Source organism: Micromys minutus, assembly GCF_963924665.1.
Source record: "Micromys minutus genome assembly, chromosome: X".
NCBI classification, from domain to species: Eukaryota; Metazoa; Chordata; class Mammalia; order Rodentia; family Muridae; genus Micromys; species Micromys minutus.
The window spans coordinates 96,100,266-96,120,015 of NC_137970.1; the positions used below are offsets into that span (position 1 = coordinate 96,100,266).

The following is a 19,750-nucleotide window of genomic DNA, read 5'->3' on the forward strand; positions in this document are numbered from 1 at the left end:
TGCCTCCAAAAGGAAAGCAGAGATAACATATACTAATAGCTTGACAGAACACCTGAAAGCTCTAGAACAAAAAGAAGATACACCCAAGCAGAGTAGACAGCAAGAAATAATCAAACTCAGAGCTGAAATCAACCAAGTAGAAACAAACAAACAAACAAACATAAAACCCATACAAAGAATCAACAAAACCAGGAGCTGTTTCTTTGAGAAAATCAACAAGATAAATAAACCCTTATCCAGACTAACCAGAGGGCACAAGTCAGTATCCAAATTAACAAGATCAGAAATGAAAAGGGAAACATACCAACAGAAACTGAGGAAATTCAAAAATAATCAGATCCTACTACAAAACCCTATACTCAACAAAACCAAAAAAAATCTAGAGGAAATACACAAATTTCTAGCCAGGTACCAGGTACCAAAATTAAATCAGGACCAGATACACCATCTAAAGTGTCCCCTAAACCCTAAAGAACTATAGAAGCAGTCAGCAAACGTCTCCCAACCCCCAAAAGCTCAGGACCAGATGAGACTAGTGCAGAATTGATCAGACCTTCCCAGGAGCCTATGTTCTTGAATTCTTTGTATATATTAAATATTAGCCCTCTATGGGATGTAGGATTGGTAAAGATCTTTCCCCAGTCTCTTTGTTCATGTTTTGTCCTATTAGCTCTCTATTGATGTCGGATTTCTACCTAACTTTTTAATTCCAAGTGCAGACATTCTTTTATCTCCTCTTTCATCATCATTTAAAACTAGTTGTTTTCTTTTTTATGTCATGATGATTACTGGAGTTTCTAAGCTGTAGATTTTGGATTCTATTGATAAAAATATTTTCAGAAATTAAGGAAACTAAGAATTTTAAAGATGTCAAGGGTATATAACCAGAGATGTGCTTTGAGATTTCAAAAGAATAACACCATTTTGAGTTAGCCTTCTCCGCCTCCTTGTAGATAAGAGAATTGTGTTCTTAACTGAGGTTCTAGCCACCTGCTACCATGCCTTTGTACCATAGCTTCTAATCCAGTGGAATTTTAAATACAATTAAACTCTTTTCTAAGTTGCTTCAGTCAGAGTATTTTATCATAACAATGATATAGAAAAGTAGCTAAGATGCCATGTAGCACAGGCTGGCCTTGGTCTCACTATGTCTTCTAACCTTGCCTCAGGCATGTGATTTCCTTGCCTCAGAATCACCAGCCCTAGTATTATAGCTGCACCACATGTCTACATGAGAGGATGTTCATAGAAGAAGGAACCAGATGAACAGGTTATAAGAATTATCACTACTAACATTTAAAATTTTCTGTAAACATAAATGTAATCTAAAATTAACCTCTAATTTTGGAAAAGAAATACTGTGGCAAGACAAATTGATTCAGTCTCTTCATTTTACCAAAGACGACACTACAACTTAGATACTAATACACATTAGTTTTTTTTATCATATTCTTATTCTACCAAGACACAATATTTTTATCTTATTCACTGCAAAAGGAACCCACTCTTGTATTAATAACATTTAGTATAGAAGTAATTTAGCTTAAATATTAGGCTAACAAGGTCTATTCTCTAGGTTAAGCTTTGTGACAACCAGCTGCTTTTGCATGGAGAGAAAAACCTCTGATCTTTGCCTCAGACTGATTATTCAAAGCTAATTTTGTCCATTTATCTCAGATAAGTATATGTGACACATTAAAGACTACAACATTCTTCTAATGCAAACACATTCATATCAAGACAATAATAACTTGTATAAAGACACTGATAATTATACTGCATTACTAGACCATATAAACTAAACTTCTATGTGTAACACATACACACAGAGACACACACATATACATATGAGTGAGCACATATATACAACCACAAATGCACATGTACACACACATACACATGCATATATATTCAATTGGATTCATAGTTTCCTGTTTTTTATATAAATCTTGACATTTGTGTTATAACTGATCACTGTTGTCCAAAGTCTTGTTATATTAAAAAAAAAAAAAGGATACAAGCTCCTCTCTAAACATAGGTTGGTGGTGAAAAGTTTTCTAATGTTCACATAATATGTGAAAATAAATAGAAAATTATTCTTAATGCTTCTTGAAGCAAGTTTTCATGGAACTAATACATAATAGGGAATGAATATGGCAGTATCTTGATTTTATTGTTTTCTGACTTAAAACTACAATTTTCATTATATTTTATGCAATATTAAAATAAACAGCATGTTCAATATATAACATAGCTATAAATCACTGTATAAATCAATAAACAGCTGGTGAATCCTTAAATAGAAATAGACAAAGGATTTCACGAGGTAATTCAAGAAAGGAGGAAAAGTAATAGTGGCAACTTAAAGTGTTCAACCACAGTGGTAATTTAATAATATAACCAAGGGGGGTGATTTTAGTTTAATGGTGAAGTAGCAGCAGAAACATTAATTTGAATAAGTACTCATGTTCAAAAATTCCTTTCTATGAACTAATGAATTTAAGTGAAGGATTAAAACACTTTAGAGGTACATAGAATTTTCTTTTTAAAAGATCCATCAAAGAACATGGAAAGGAGAGTTTCACGTTATCCACATCCCTTCTTTAAGCCTTTGCAATTTATTGTGGAGAAAAAGCTATTCTCAGTGTTGGAAAAAAAAGGAGAATGTGAACACATTCACTCTGGAGTCCATCACAAGATGCCCTCCAGAAACTCCTATTTCTAGGCTAGTCACAATAGATCAAGGCTGTTGGCACCCTGGTGTGCTAAATAAATACTTGTGATTTGAGGGTGATGCTAAATAACCCAGGCACCAACCCATTCTTTCTTGTAGTTTTAGGCATAAGGTCAGCACCCACAAACTTGGGTCACAGACTTGTTTCATTAGCATTTAGACCTCCAAACACTCATCATCCATTCTGACTATTATGGAAACAGGCTCAAGTTGTATATCTGCACCGTGTGGGCCCTTGGCACGCAGAACCTCAAATTCCCAGCTTTCATTATGTTCCAAGTTTCCATTGCATGGCACCTATAGGAACAAGCTTCAAGTCAATTCCCCTGAGTACCAAGTACCAAGCCCAACTCTTCAAACATTCCTGGAATAAGCTTATCCACCACAGAACCTCTAAAACCATTGATGCATAAGCTTTGGAAAGCAGACTGGTGAAGAGTTGAGAATAGTCTGTAAATACTACAGGATGTGACAAAAATAAAGTGACCACGAATAATAAGAGAAGCATTACAGATTAAAAAAATTATATAAAGAGCCATCCAGAAACAGAGGGATATATGAACATCTAGATAAAGAATGGAAAATAAGCAACTTAAAGATCAGTGAGTAGTAAGTGAACATATTTATAAATAAAGTCCCCAAAAGAACAAAATAAGAATACTGTATGAAGATCAACTTGTGATTAAAAACTATAAAAAATGACCAAATGGAAATTTCACCTACTAAAGAATGTGTTATTAAGACAGTATCACTGAGATATTTGGGCACCATCTCATGAACTAACATATGCAGCATTGGAATTTCAGGAGGAATAACAGATGATAAAGAGTTAAAATTGTATTTAAAGAAATAATAATACTCATCAAATCTTAAGAGAGAAAGAAATATCTAGATTAACAAAATCAAAGAACTCCAAATTTAAAGAACTGAACAATTTTGAGAGCTATAGATAATTAAATTTTGAACGCAGCAAGAAAAAAAAAACTTATCACGTAATGACAACATCTATAAGACCATTTATCATTAGTTGATTTCTCAGTAAAAACCTTCCAAAGCACTGAATGGGGGAAAATTCCCTCAGATTCCCAAATTCTTCAAGGAATATAATGGGCAAGACTGCTTGTCTAAGGTATTGATAAGCTTGGCTTTTAGCATGATCAAGGTATTTCAGGAGAGAGAAAAATAGAAAGCCAATGTAAGGGGAAAACAAAAATAACAAGAACAAAGAACTGGGGAAGGACAAACTAAGTCATGGAGGAAAGAAGTGTAACAATGTTTTACATTCTGAATTTAAAAAAGCTTAAGGCTGGAAGTCTCTTAAACTGATACTGGTTTTGATACTTTATAGGTCCCTTGTGTCTTCTTTCCTCTGTCAGTCCTATTTGGGTAACTGCTCCCATGTCCTTCTGACATTTCTCCTCACAGTGTTTTATAGGAACAAGAAGCAGCTATCTCAGGAAGCCTGATTTTGCTTTCCTAGTTTACCTATGTCCTCTAACTATCCTTCACTAAGAATATCGTAACTGGTGAAGTTGTCATTCAGAAATGAAGATTATAGAAAGTCTTTCACAGGCAATGAGAAGAAGCTCATGACCTATAGACCCAGTTAAGAAAGAATTATTCACCTAGAAAAAAAAAAAGACCCAAAAGAGCCTGCATAATATGTACTCATTAGTAAGTGGATATTAGTCTAAAATGTACAGAATATCCAGGATACAGTCCACAGAACTCAAAAAGGCGAACAAGTGCAAGGGCCCAAGTGAGGATGCCTCAGTCTCACTTGGGAGGGAGGAGAAAGCAATCACAGTGACAGAGGGAGGGAGGGACCTGGGTAGGAGAGGGGACAGGGAGGGGAAGCAGGGAACATGATCAGGTATTGGGTGGAAGAAAAGAACTGAAGCCCTGAGGGCCATCAAAAAAAAAAAAAAAAAAAAAAAAAAAGGAAACTGGCAAGCTTGAGAAGGAGGGGGCAACCTTCTAGAATATACCATAGACCTGGGAGGTGAAACATGCTCAGGACTCAAAGAGAGGGACCCTAGATGAAAGGCCCTACACTGTACACTGGGGAGAGGGAACATGTAAGAGCAACGTTCAGTAGAAAGAGAGGGCATCAAGTGAAGGGATGGGGTTACCATCTCACAGTCAAAAACTCTGACCCAGAATTATTCCTGTCTGAAAGAACTGCAGGGAAAAATGGAGAAGAGACAGATGGAAAGGAGGTCCAGTGACAGGACCTAATTGGGATCCAGCTCATGGGGCGAGCCCAATACCTGACATTATTACTGAGGCTATGGTGTGCTCAAAAACAGGGACTTGTCATGACTGCCCTCTGAAAGGTTCAACAAGCAGCTGAAAGAGTCAGATGCAGATATTTATACCCAGCCAATGGAGAGAAGATGCTGACTCCTCTGATTGAAGTAGGGGAAAGCTGAGGGGGAGGGCAACCCTGTGGGAGCAGCAGTCTCCACTTACTTGGACCCTGAGATGTCTCAGACACTGGATTACCAACCAGGTTTTATAATCCAGCTGATATGAGGCCCCCAACACACATACAGCAGCAGACTGCCACGTCTGGATTTAGCCAGAGAAGATGAACCTAACCCTAGAGAGAATCGGGTCCCCATGTAGTGGTGAGGTCTGGTAAGGTGGGATGGAGGTGAGGACATCCTCTTGGAGACTGGGGAGGGGTGGGAAAAGGAGGTGGGTGGGGGAGAGGTGTGGGATGTGGAACAGTCAGAAGGTGAACCAGGAAGGAGATTAAAGTCTGGATTGTAAAAAAATATAAAGAATAAAAAAAGAAAAGAAAAATGTTAACAGCTAAAACACAGAAAGTCTAACATTTAGAACTATCCTTAGACATTTTGGAATGTATTTCTATTTCTTAGTGTTATAATTCAATAAGTTATTTCTCTTTACTTGTTATAACATATAAATGATAAGAATGGAAAAATAAAACTTATTGTAAGATAGGAATGTATTCAAATTGAGAATGATCTAATACTATAACAATGGTAAAGGAATCACTTTTAAATCTTGTGTAAAATTAAGAAAATTATTAAAAATACTTGAATAGGGTAGAGGATAAAAGTCAACATATGGCACAAGTATGAGAATACAATAATTGATTAAATCATTTTATATGTTAATTTAAATTTAATAAAAGCTAAAATGATTTGTTAATATGCCTGCAACATATAAATATGTATGTGGTCATGTTATTCATCAAAAATGCAAGAGGAATTACCATGAAAATCTCTAAATCAGAGCTACTTTTGCATGTCTCTCATCTTCTTTTTTGTTATATATGATAGTGGAATGAATTATTCTAACAACATACATTTATCATACCATTCTTTTGCACACTGTGCTTTAGCTGATCGTCTTTACCACCTCTTCTCTGCTGCTGGTCTCTTTCTCACATCAAGTCCTCTTTTTATTTCCATGCATGTTGGTAATTTTTGAATGTTTATTTCATTTATTATTATCATCATTATTTATAGTATCCATATGACCTTTGTCTGTGTCTGATGCACGTGTTTGTGGTTTGTGGCTCTCAGATGCTAAAATGGGAGTATTGCTTTTGTGCTTTTTACTAAGAGTTTAGGGTTAGAACTTACTTGTCACGTTTGGGTGACATATTCTTTTTTTACTCATTTGGTCAGTTACCCAACATGATTTTGGTTATTAATTAATTCAAAAAATACACCTGTATCAAAACATCATGCTATGTACTGTAAAGGTAAACATTTTTTAAATTATAGTTCAATATATGTGACATGAATGTATATCAAAACACATCTTAAATTTAAACAATTTTGACATAATTTGACAAATTTCTGCACCTGCTCAGTTCACTCTTGGTCTGAAATTCTTTTGACAGGAAGAGGGGTGGGACATTATGGACAAATGAGAGCACAGGCTTCAGTCCTGACTGGAAGAGAGCTAACGGGCTCAAATAAAGCATTACCTCAGTCTCATTAGCAGTATCGCTATTAAGATAGTCTGTGATCAATCCAAATATTTTCCCTAATTATTAAAATCACAAAGACATATAAACTATAATTATTTATAAACTGGGACTATATTGTTCAGCTTTCCATGTACCCTAATAATTACTTATGCTTTTTTGATTTTAGGAAAATAAATATCCCTACCATTGGATTTTATTTTTATTTTATCAGTTTTTGAAAGGTCAGTTAACAATTCAGTTCTTATTGTGTCTTTGCTGATAGGTTTTGTTTTATGCTTACTATTTCATTGATTTCAAGAATAAATTTTTGCCTTTCAGCTATGAGGCATTTGTGCTGACTAATCCACAGGAAAGGCTTGGACGGGGAAACCAAACTAAAAATGTACAACCAACGAAAAGAGACACCAACGATACAAATGGCTTGTTTGGGTTTTGTTCAATCTTGAAACAGCCTGTATTTTAGGCTCGACAAAGAAAGGATCCATTTGTTCCATCTGGCTTCCAGATACTCCCACAACCTCATATGTTGGTAAACCTTAATGAATGTTATCTCTACAATATCCTACATTCTAATGTTTATGCAAGTGTTACTATACCCTAAAGAAATACACGAAATTCTTTACTATATTGCTTTCAGCTTTAAAACTGAACACTCACATAACAAATTAATTAGGTTCAAAAACAACTGTACTTTTCTTAAACTTTCTGAGGCCACATCTTGGTACTATGGTTATATATGTCTCTCTCTCTCTCTCTCTCTCTCTCTCTCTCTCTCTCTCTCTCTCTCTCTCTCTCTCTCTCTCTCTCCTGTGTGTGTGTGTGTGTATGTGTGTGTGTGTGTGTGTGTGTGTAAGTTAAAGACATGATTTGTCTCTATGCTAGTTGGTGGGGAAATGCACAAATTCTTTGATAGCTTCAATGCATTTAGTTCCTGATGATCTTATGCCTTGAAGTAGCACACTATCTCCTTTTTAAAATGCCACTCTACTGAGATAACCCAGACACAAAAGAACACACAAGATACACAATAATAAGTGGATAGTAGCCCAAAAGTTAAGAATACTCAAGATAATATGAAACTCAAGAAGAAGGAAGACCAAAATGTGGATGCTTCAGTCCTTCTTACAGGGACCAAAATACTCATAGGAGGAAATACAAGGTCAAATAGAGGAGCAGGGATTAGAGAAAAGATCATCCAGAGACTGCCCCACTTGGGGATCCATTCCATATGCAGTCACCAAACCCAGATTCTATTGCAGATTCCAAGAAGTACATGTTGACAGGAGCCTGATATCGCTGTCTCCTGACAGGTTATGTCAGAGTCTGACCAATACAGAGGCAGATGCTCTCAGCTAAGCAGACTGAGCATGGGGACCCCAATGGAGGAGCTAGAGAAAGGAATGAAAAAGCTGAAGGAGATTGCAACCCAAGAGGAAAACAATATCCACCAACCAGACTCTCCAAAGCCCCCACGGAGTAAACCACCAAAGAGTACACATAGAGGGACAGCTCCATGTAGCAGAGGATGGCCTAGGAGGGCATTAGTGGGCGGAGAAGCCCTTGGTCCTGTGAAGACTTGTTTCCCCAGTGTAGCTCAATGCCCCAGTGTAGGGGAATGCCAGGCTGTTGAGGTAAGAATGGGTGGGTGAGAGGGGGAGCATCCTCATAAAAGCAGGGGGAGAGGAGGAGGAATGGGAGAGGGAGAAAAGGTGATAACAATTGAAATATTTAAAAAGTTAAAAATATATATAAAAATCAAAAATCCTCTCTACTTTCATTCTTAGTTCACCCTCTTATCTGTAGGTTTAGTATCTGTGCGTTCAAGTAACTATGAGTAGAAAAGTCTTGCCAAAGCATTGTCTTTTAAAGATAAAGATTTTTTTACTTGTTGCCCCCTGAGCAATGCATGATAACAAACTTATAGACACCATTTACACTACATTAAAAGTTATGGACATAGTTCATATGAAAGCACTGTACCTATCACTATGCCTCCTCAGAGGCTCTGCCAGAGCCATACTGATACAGAGGAGGATGCTTGCAGCTAACCATCAGACTGAACACATGGAACCCAATGAAGGAGCTAGAGAAAGGACTGAAGGAGTTAGAAGGGTCTGCCACCCCATGAGAAGAACAGTATTATCAACTATCCAAACCCACCACAACTCTCAGGGACTGAAACACCAACCAATGAGTTCACATGGAAGACCCATGGCCCGAGGTGCATATCTAGGATATAGCATATATGCATATAGGATAGCATTCTCTGGCATCAATGTGAGAAGAGGCCTTTAGTCTAGTGATGGCTCGTTTTCCCAGTGTAGGAGAATGCCAAGGCGCTGAGGTGGGAGAGGGTGGTTGGGAGAGGGAGCACTTTCATGGAGGCAATGGGATGGGGGAGCCAGAGGGGGATGGGATTGGGGGAACGGTTTAATATCTGAAATGTAAATGCAGAGAATATCCAATAAAAAATAAAAATAAAAAGTAAAAAATAAATAAAATATATAGTGGACTGGAGTATGTTTTCTGCCAATAAGCTGTACGTAATTTTTAAATGAATTATTTTATTTTTTTTACGTCTGGAATGTTGCCCCCTCCAGCCCTGTTCCCCCTCCCATAGTTCGTTCTTCACATCATCACCTCTACCCTTCACCTGTGAGAGGGTTTTACTCCCTTTCCACCCCCCTGCATCCTGCTTCCCTAGGACATCAAGTCTCTACAGGATTAGTTGCATCTTCTCCCACTGAGGCCAGACAAAGTAGTCCTCTGCTGTGTATGTACAAGCAGCTTCAGAGCAGCTTGTGTATGGAGCAAAGACTTTATAATGAATATATTTTACAAATACACTGGATAACTATACAATAGTGTCTCCATTGAATGCAATCCTGGATCACAAGTCTGCACACTCCATTGCAATGAGATCTGTGATAGAAGAAACTTTCATCTCACCTGTATTGTTTACTGTGACCCCTGCATCATTTTCAAAATAAACACTTCATCTTCTCTTCAATGTAACTTTTGTTGTCAAGTTACCACTTCTGGACGAATCTTTTTTCTTACTCCAGTTTATCTTTCTTAAATATCACGTGGTGCCACACCAGCCACATGAAGTCAAGGGGTGTTCAGCCATTCTTTGATTCCCTTGACAGTTATTATATACAAATTTTGACTCCTGTGTTGTCAACATAACTGATCACAGCTCCTATTGGAAGACCCAGGGAAATCTGGAATTTCATTCCAGATGACGCACCACGCCCTCAACTTCATACCTTGAGCTCCCAGAAAGAGTCAGAAAGTGACTCTACTTTCTTGACAGGTAGCAACTCTCTATCACCCACTTTTTATATATTATAAATTTAATATTAACTTGGTTTCTTCTTTTGAGTAAAAAGAAAACACAAAATTTTTCCTATGCTTTTCTGTTTAATATTTTTGACCTAATTCCAACATTTTACAACTTAATTTTGTAAAGTATTTTCAAGTATATTGCATACAGAAAAAAACTATGTACTACTGTTATTTGACATGCTAATATATATGTTTAAATGAAATCTAACTTCCAAGATTAAAGAAAATCTAGATTATTCCTTAAATGAGGTAAACAAAAAACTGAATAAGAGTTTTATTAATAAGCTTTATAATAAGAATAAGCTTTATCTGCAATGAGAGATAAGCTACTTGATTTGACAAAACTTAAGACTATTGCTGTGCAGAGTATATGTATTCTGAAACAGGTTGTAAGGCAGCACAAAGTACTTGCTGTGAAAACCACCTCTGTATTGTTTTCTGGGTAGAAATACAACTAGTATATCCGAGAGCTCAACTACCACCTTCTAGGTTCTAAATACAACGCTAACCTGTAGTGTTTGGATTATTTGAGCTGAACATCAGGTTCCCTTTATGAGAAAGAAATGAAATGGATCAAATGTTCTTTCCAAAGCACAGTTATATGCATTTGCTAGCAGTTAAATTTTCCAGTTGTCACATTCAGCCCAGTATCTGGCAACTGTAAAGCCAAGCATTCGGAACTCTCATAGTAGTCAATTTCTTTAAAAGTCAGCTACAATATGTTTTATAATGTCTGCAATAATTAGATTGGCAAGGTTCTGATGAGATTTTAATCAGAAGCCAATCCCAGTGGGTCATCTGGCACCCTCTTAATTTATTCATTATTGTCCTATAGGCAGAAATAAAGGAACCAAGAGAGGAAATCTTTTGAAATCATACCATGGATTTCCAGGTAGTAATATTATTTAACTATTCTGTGCACATCACTATAACAATATTTGATGCTGCATTCAATAAAGGCTGCATTCTGAAGTCATGTGGAGCCAGTTTATTCCTTTACAAAATGAATGACTCATATGGAAAGTGTTTAATACTGTGTTTTACTGATGTCTAAAATAAATTGGAGAACCACATCTAGCACTTCAAGTCTTATACCTAATACTCTAATATAGTCCTCTTCTTGTATGTTATTTCCTACTAAGTTTGCCCTAAGTCTGATTGCTGAAAAAACATTACCACCAACAATGCTTTCTATATTGGACTAAACACTAAGTAACCATCTTGCCCTTTAATCACACTTCTGGAACTTCTTTTATTTACTTTTTTAACAATGTTTTTAGAGTCATCAGCAATTTTGACTCTGAAAATTTACTGAAAATGTTAAGAAAGGTTCACTGATGTATTAAGTCTGTTGATGTTTATTGTATTAAACAGTCTAATGGATAATTCTAAAGTGTTTATTGACTTGTTCAACAATAACTATGAACCATTACATTTAACATAAAGGTCATCCTTTATGATAATTGCAATTTTAAAATATCAGAGAGAATGGAAGGAGACAACTGGGATTGGTGGTGGGAGCATCTTTGGGATGAACTGGAAACCTGGGACAAGAGAAACTCCCAGGACCCTGTGAGGGTGATTAGCTAAGACTCAGCAATAGGGGAAATAGAACCTGAAATGGCCACCTCCTGTAACCAGATAAGACTTCTAATGGTGGGATGGTACAATAACTGAGCCATAAACCATTGAAACCACAATTAACCAGTCTACTAGATGTGCAGGGATAACAATGAAACAGACTGAGACCTGTGGCATGAGAGAGAAAGAGCCCACCACTGACATTATTAATCATATTCTCTTATACTCGTAGTCAGAGGCTTAGCATAACTGTCCTCTCAGAGGCTTTACCAAGAAGTTGATTGAAACTGGTGCAGAGACCTGCAGCCAAACATGGGATGGAGCTTGGAGATTCTTGTAGAAGAACAGGAGGAAGGATTGAAGGAGAAATATGGCTGTAGGACATGAAAACCTACAGAGTCAACTAACCTGGGCCTATAAGGGCTCACAGAGTCTGAACCACTAACCAAAGAGCATGTATGGTATGAACATAGGACCCCTACATATATGTAACAGATGCACAGCTTGGTTTTCATGTTGGACCACTTAGAAGTGGAGCAGAAACTGTCTTTGAGTTTGGTGCCTGGCTTTGGATTCCTTTCCGCTAACTAGGCTGCCTTGTCTGGGCTCAATTAGAGAGGATGCATCTATTCCTCCTCCAACTTGATATGCCAAGGAAGGTTGATATCCATGGGAAGCTTCTGTTTTATCTCAAAAAATGGGAGGGGAGAATGGAGGGAAAGGAGGTAAGAGGGATGGGCTGGGTTGAAAGGAGTGAGGGAAGCTGTGATTGGGCTGTAATGTAAATAAATAAAACAAAATTCACTTTCAAGCCCTCTGGAACATCAAGTGTTCCCTGGGGCACTAGCTTTCAGCTTTTTAAAAAAAATCTCTTGTTCTCTTAATATCCTGGCATCTCTTAAAGTAGATATTTCCAATTATTTGGCACCAGATAAATAATATACTAAGTGACTTTATATATACCCCTCTTTTCACCCTGAAAGTTCTTGTCTATATATTCTTCTTTAAGAAAAAAGAGAGCATGAATTTTTTTATGGTGTACAATATGACTGTCCCCTTAGAATTACTCAATGTAGCTACTTAGCATATACATTATCTCACACCGTTGTCATTTTTGTGATGATAGCTTAGCACATTTGCATTTTTCATGTATACCACGCTTTTATATTTGTTGTATAATATTGCCAGATTTATTACTCCTATTGTACTCATAAAACTTTGTATACTGGAAACAACATGTCTACAACCCTGTTTTCACTCACTGCATGCCTTGGTAACAACCTTTACTTTTGTGATACCACTCAATATTCCACACAAATGAGTCCATGGAGTATGTATCTTTCTGAGTATTTCTTATTTTGTTTAGTAAAATATTCTTTCGTATCATTCATTTGTTGCAAATAATATAATCTCTTCTTTTATGACTGAATAGCACATCGTTTTCTACATGTAACATTTTATCTATTCAGTTAGAATGGAACAAATATTTCTTTAACAAACCAATTTGATTTCTTCTGGTATATACCCAGATGTAGTGGAATGGGATGCCACTTTTCAGGGTTTTGAGGACCCTATACAGCAATTTTCATAGTGGTTGTGGTAACTTGCATTCTATTTAACAATGTGTAGGAGTTCTTTTTATTTCCCTGTATCCTTGCAAGCACTTGTTTTCTCCAGTCTTTGATAGCAGCAATCCTAATCGGAGTAGACAAATATCTCATTCTTATCTTCATCTGCCTTTCTCCATTAATAATCTTGCTTTCGTTTTCAGTTTCAATGTTTGGCACTGATAGTAAGATGATGTTGGAGTGGAGTGGAATTCTAAGTGTTTTTTCCTCAAAATAATTTTTAAACATTGTAAGAAGACTCAGTAATATTTCTTCTTTAAATATTTGGTAGAATTAAGCCATAAAGCTACCTTGTCTTGGGCTTTGCTTTGATGGGAGACTACTACTAACACAGCCTTCCACTTGATATTGGTCTGTCAAGATATTCTATGATTCATAATTCAGTACTGGTAGGTTGTACTTATCAGGGAACTTATTTGTTTCTTCCAGATTCTTTAATTTATTGGCACACAATTCTATAATAGTCTCTATGATCATTTGTATTTAATTGTTACATCTTCCTTTTATATTTTATATGTCACCTTGGTGTTATAAAAGCATCACAACCAGCTTTCCTATCATATATGTCAAATATGTTTTATCTTCTAAATACGTCTCAGTACCACTCCTTTTATTCCCAGATATTTATGCTCTCATTATGATTCACATGCATTAATCTTTTGCTTCTCTATTTTTCTTCATGACCTCAATTTTCATCTTGCTTGCTAAACCCAACATTAGTAGGGTCATTTGGTGAGTTTTGCTGGAAGAGAGCCCCAATAAAAAAAGGGGGTCTTCTTTTTTGTTGGTTCTTCTGGAGGCAAGCAAAGTGGGAAGAGCATCAGCGGAGGGTAAGTATTGATCTTAGGAAATACAGGGTAAGACTTTGTCTTAGGAGACATTTTGTGTTGGGTTACTCTCATTTGGGAGTGAGAGCATCTTCATAGAAGCAGGGGGAGGAAGGATGGAAGAGGGGAGAAAGTGAATAACATTTGAAATGTAAATACATAAATTATTCAATAAAAACTTTACTTACCTAAGTCTAAGTTAAGGTGCTACTGTAGCTGACCTGTCTTCTGTGTTCCTCTGAGGCCAGAAACTGCAGTCTCTGGCACTTAGCACCTCTTCCTAACACAGCAAAGGATTAGGTAAATAGCCTTTGTACTATCTCAGCAGGAACTGCCAGGCTCTAACTCTCAGCCTGCTAGTTGCAGGAAGAAAAGGGGAAACTTAGAAAAGTGATTATCCTCCTGCTCTGAAGTCCTAGGTGGAGAAAGGGAAAAATTCTTCCAAGTGAAAAAAGTTCTTCTACCTCTCCCTCATCAATCCTAAATTGAAATAGAAATTTACAACAGAGATGTTTAGATGCATATCCGTTAGGAATAATTATCTGGCTCCATATCCACCACCTGTCACAGCTCCACAGGTCCAAACAAAGTATAAAACCATAACTAAGTTACTAGTGAAGTGTTTGTATAGATAAACCCAATGAAAGAGTTAAAATTTCAAGTTAGCCCCACTAACCCTGCCTTGAGGACAAGTGTGTCTCAAGGCTGAGAACAAAAACACAGACCACCTGGTCTCAAGAAAGTCTGACTCTGCAGTCCTGAGAAAAACTAGTATGAAGGTCAGTGTGCCCAAAAGCAGAGTGGCCTAGAGTTGAACTATGTCCAAAAGCAGACAAAGAGTGCCAATTTGAATAAACCAATTAAATTGTTATGTGCTTGTTGCTAAGTGCCTATGTAATTTTCCCTATAAATATATCCCCCTAATTGAGTTTGGGGTCGACTCCTCTATCTCCTGCGTGAGATATGTGTCCTCCCCAGAACTCTGGCATCCCCCCACCCCTTAAATAAACCTCATGCCTGATTTCAGCAAGATAGACTATGTGAGTACTGGGGTTCGAGTTCTCCCGGTACTAGAGTGAGAGACTTCCCCAATTCGGGGGTCTTTCACTATGACTCGTTTAAGTATAAAGAAAACCCTTATAGATCTATATTTCCATATTTCAGATAAACTTAAGCAGATATATAAATTGGCTAGTATTAAAAGGGATTTTGGTAAATATAAAATTTTTAAAAATATGACACAAGGGGTCAGTTTATATTTAAATTTCGTGTGGAAGTTTCTTCATTTTTAAAATTTCTACATTAACACAATATATAATCTTGGACGTTTTCAAAACTAGGGCATTTCATTTCCCATTTAATTGATTTCTTCTAATGAGATATCACAATTTGGTCCCACAAATTATGGGCAAAAGGAACACATCTATTTCCCCTTGACTCCATTATTTTGATCCCTATCTTATTCCACCATAGTAATAGCCATAGAAATTAGAACAATTTGGGCAAGTCTTAAGGAGGTAAAACAAAACACTAAAATAAGGTATTACTTAAATTTGCTGTAGAGAAAAATATGAAGCAGGTCTTTGACTCTCCTGAATAATTTTAATAATATATATAGTTCACAGAAACAAACTGAATATTTTACCTTTTCCTAATTCTATATTGTTAATATCCATATGATTAACATTTTATATGGGAGCCATATAGTGTGTCATGGCATCATTTATAGTATTTAATGTTTTAATAGCTACAGTTTGAACACCCATATCTCTTGAAGGTGTAATGAAGCCTTACTAATTTCATGACAAAATCTAAAGGATCGTCTGAAAGCTAGAATTTTTTCTCCAGATTTGTTCAATGCAGCAGTCCATATGACCCCTGTTAAAATGTATTCATGATTTCCTATTGCCCGTGAGTTTCTATTCTTGCTTATTGAAATAGCTGACTCTGTAGAAATTTGATCAAAACATCAAAGATTGCAGAGAAGCTGTGTTTTGTGCCCTTCAAGCCATTGATGGAGTACCTAAACCTCGCCTTCTCTTGATGTCCTGTATACTGTCATCTGTCTTCCTGACTATACTTCATATAGCTTATTTGTAAATTCAAGAAAATGTGCTTCTGACTGGCACTGATACATCACTTGTGCTAAAATATCAGAGAGGATGAAGTATAAGGACATATTTTTTGATTCAGATAGAAAATATTTCAGATTTATGAGGAAGTTCTGACAATAACCCTTCCATGATATCTTCATATAATCAGTAGCTCTTCATAGCTCTCTTTACCAAATTTTATGACTTCAAAACTTATTCAAAGAAATTATTCCTCACTGACTTAAAAGGTATAGTGGGTAAATGTGAGACTATAGCTGCTTGGTTGAACACCTCAACTCTGGCTTTTCACATACTAGATTTCTAATGCTTTCCAGTGACCACTTACAGAGGCATTATGCACAGAACACCTATTGATGTCCCATTGATATTGATGTGATTTTCCCTGGTGGATTGAGGGCAACCCAGCACACAGTCATTAGTATGTAAAGGTTATGTATAATGGATAATAGAGGAAAATGAAACAGCAGAAAGGAATTTGCACTGGAAACAGAAAGCAGTAATAGTTTCAGTGAAAGATTTTCTTGTGTTATATAGCAAATGCAAAGGGGATTGAAAAAAAGACAACTCTTACAAGCCCCAAAAGAGTGGAGGGTGAAATGGTTTCATATTTTGAAGTATAATAGTGTTTTATTTCAACCATAGAAAGCCATTTAAAAATCATCTTATATAATATAGTTCTTATGTGGCATCTTTCACCTGAATGTGAATTTATGAATTCTTAAGTTACTTTCCTGAGATGGTCAGCAATAGGGCAGTAATAAGATAAATCCAGGAAGACAGTGGGATTTTTTTTTTTTTTGTACATGGTTTTGAACCTAAGGTCTCAAACATGCTAGGCAAGCATGCCACCATTGAGTTATATAACACCCAACTTTAGACAAATGCATTTCCTAATTTATCGAAGGTCAAGAAGAAAGTCACAATGATCACCGTAAGAACTTCCTTTTGAACCCATTCTTTGTACTAGATTAGTGTTTTGGAAGAAATTAAAAGACATCACAGTAAATATTTTCAAAAGATAGCTCTTAACCAATCAAACCACTTAGCTCTACTTACCATTGCAAGACATAACATGTTACATCTAGTTTAAAATTTTTGCTCATTCATTTATTTCTCCTCATTCCTTTTATAAGAGACTACTTAAGTTGCATTTTGCACATGATCAAATGAAAGTCTGAACAGATTAAATGATTCAGTCATGGCAAGATGTATAGTAAGTAGCAGAAAATTTAAAATCTATGCTCATAAAATATTGTAGTATGTTATCATGACATGTTAACATAATATTCTATATAAATACTCTCTGACATGACTACTAACATAATGAAAAACCATAAACCACTGAGTCTTAGATTATATAATAAAATTTCTGACACAAGTATCACATCTTATATGATATAAATTTAAATAGAAATATAGACTTAAGCATAATGTGAACTTGTCATTAACACACTCATATCATCTGAATTTATTTGTACTATGGGTTCTATCTTATATGTAAAAGCATTACTTCCATATAGTAAAGTGAACAAAAACTAACACATATAAAACCAAGTTGATTTCATGATTCAGCAGGAACATTTTGAAGAAAGATTATGGTACTGAAACATGTCAAATTACTCCTTATTTTTATCTTTTCAACACTTATTTACTGTAGCTGTGTAGTTGTATGTGGATACACATGTCATGTTATGTATGTGGAGGTCATAGAACAACTTGTAGGGTAAAGTTCTCTCCTCCCACAAAATGGGTTCAGGGCATTGAACTCTGATGTCTCTCCATTCGAAGCCATCTTGCTGGTCCCTGTTTCTTATTGTGAATGAGTTCATGTTAAAATATACTGGAACTGAAATCTGTTCTTTCTATCTCGTGAAAAGCATTTCTCATTAGGGTCATTGAAAAGTAAATAAGCATACAATGCAAGCACCGGGTGAAACATGATGCACAAGAAATATCTGTGACACAATAATAGAATATAGATTGTTTGATGGAAATTTCTAAGCAAGGATCATGGAGGCCATCAGAGGCCATGTTTCTTTATTGTTGACATCAGAGTAATAGTTCTTTAAAAGTTATCTGTTTACTTGCTTATATCTTCTTGCTATACAGCTCCTAGAGAAACTGGATGTGGGAAGTCTTGGACCTGTTAGCACTTTGAAAAATCGGAATCAACCAAGCATGCTTTGTTATTTACAGTAATGAGAAAATTTAAGTCTTTTATTATTCACTTCTCAGAGTCATATTTGTTATATCTTAGGGAATCATTCTGCTTCAATTGGGAGATGAAATTTCAGGTTAAACCTGAAAAGGAGTTGCTAATGACACATCTAGAGAGATTGTCTTTTGCATTAGGATATTCCATCTATTCTTGGAATAAGAATTTCAAAAAGCACATGTTTCTTAAAGTATTTACATTTTAAACTGGCAGAATCACTGAATCACAGAGATTAGATTTTAGTCAAAATAAAATGCAATCCATAGAAATCAATACAATTTTTTCTATTAAGTGTGGGTGACTTTGTAATCAGAGTGACTGAAGAACATTTTTTCCCTTAAAAGACTATACACAATTACCCTTCCAAGCTCAAGAACCACATTATTTCCAACTTTCTTGTGAAAATAAGATTGTATGTTTTGGTTTCTCAAATCTTTGAGAAGACATTGCGCACTAAATTTTATGAAAAACTCTCAAATAAGTACTTCCTTAATGAAATTCCTACCTGAAGATTCGGTAGCCATATTGATGTGCACTATAATTTAAGAAGCTATTGTAGATTAGTACTTAAGACTTTTAATGAGAAAACCATAACAACCATTTAATTGAAAGGAACATGGCTAACTACAGTAACCACAATCAATAAGACTGTATTAGGACTACAAATATTTCTTCTCAAAGAGTGCTCCTTCCACACCAACAACAAACAGTACTTAAGGTTAGGGATGGAAAAAAAGAGCCTAACTAGAAATCCATTTGTTATTACGGCAGTTAGCTCTGCTACAAATGTGTTCATCCCAGCACTGAATGTGAATTCCCACCCCACTGCAAACAAAACAAGAAGGCTAGAAAAGGAAGCCGATACATAGAATAAATTGGCTTACCAATTACATAGGCCAGTAAGAGAGCCAACGTCACTGTGATTGCAGTGGCACTCAAGGCTGTGCACTTCCAATTGCAGCATCTATACGGTTTGTTAAAGGTGAAGGCAGGTCTGGAAAAGGTGCTTCGAGGCAGCGGCCTGGGAGGTGGCGAGTAGACAGTATTGGATGTCAGAGGGTAGTTCTGACTGGCTGCGCTGAAGATAGCAGAGGAACCAGATCCATGCTTGAACAGGAAATGCCTAATAGGGGAAAACAAAATACATTTTCCTATAAATACCAGAGCAGATTGCTACAAAATGCACGAACACTACTGATTTCAAACTGCCATGCTATGGCTAATCTCAGGAGACCCAAACCAGGCTAGACAAAATTTTCATGTAATCTAGAGTTAGCTGAATTGTCTTAGAATCTTTGCTATCTCTTTCTCCTCTTTCTTTTCTGTGTCACCT

The 19,750-nt window shown here is 36.2% G+C and overlaps 1 protein-coding gene across 3 annotated transcripts in view; it reads right to left on the bottom strand.

The window, feature by feature from the left end:
- Positions 1–19,750, bottom strand: part of TENM1 (teneurin transmembrane protein 1) — a gene marked incomplete at both ends in the record, with an annotated part of 585,996 nt that overhangs the window by 315,515 nt on the left and 250,731 nt on the right. For all 3 annotated transcript variants that reach the window (XM_080911093.1, XM_080911094.1, XM_080911092.1), the window contains one exon: positions 19,302–19,540. In XM_080911093.1, coding sequence (XP_080767219.1) covers positions 19,302–19,540 — 239 coding nt within the window. The remainder of the gene's footprint in view (positions 1–19,301; positions 19,541–19,750) is intronic.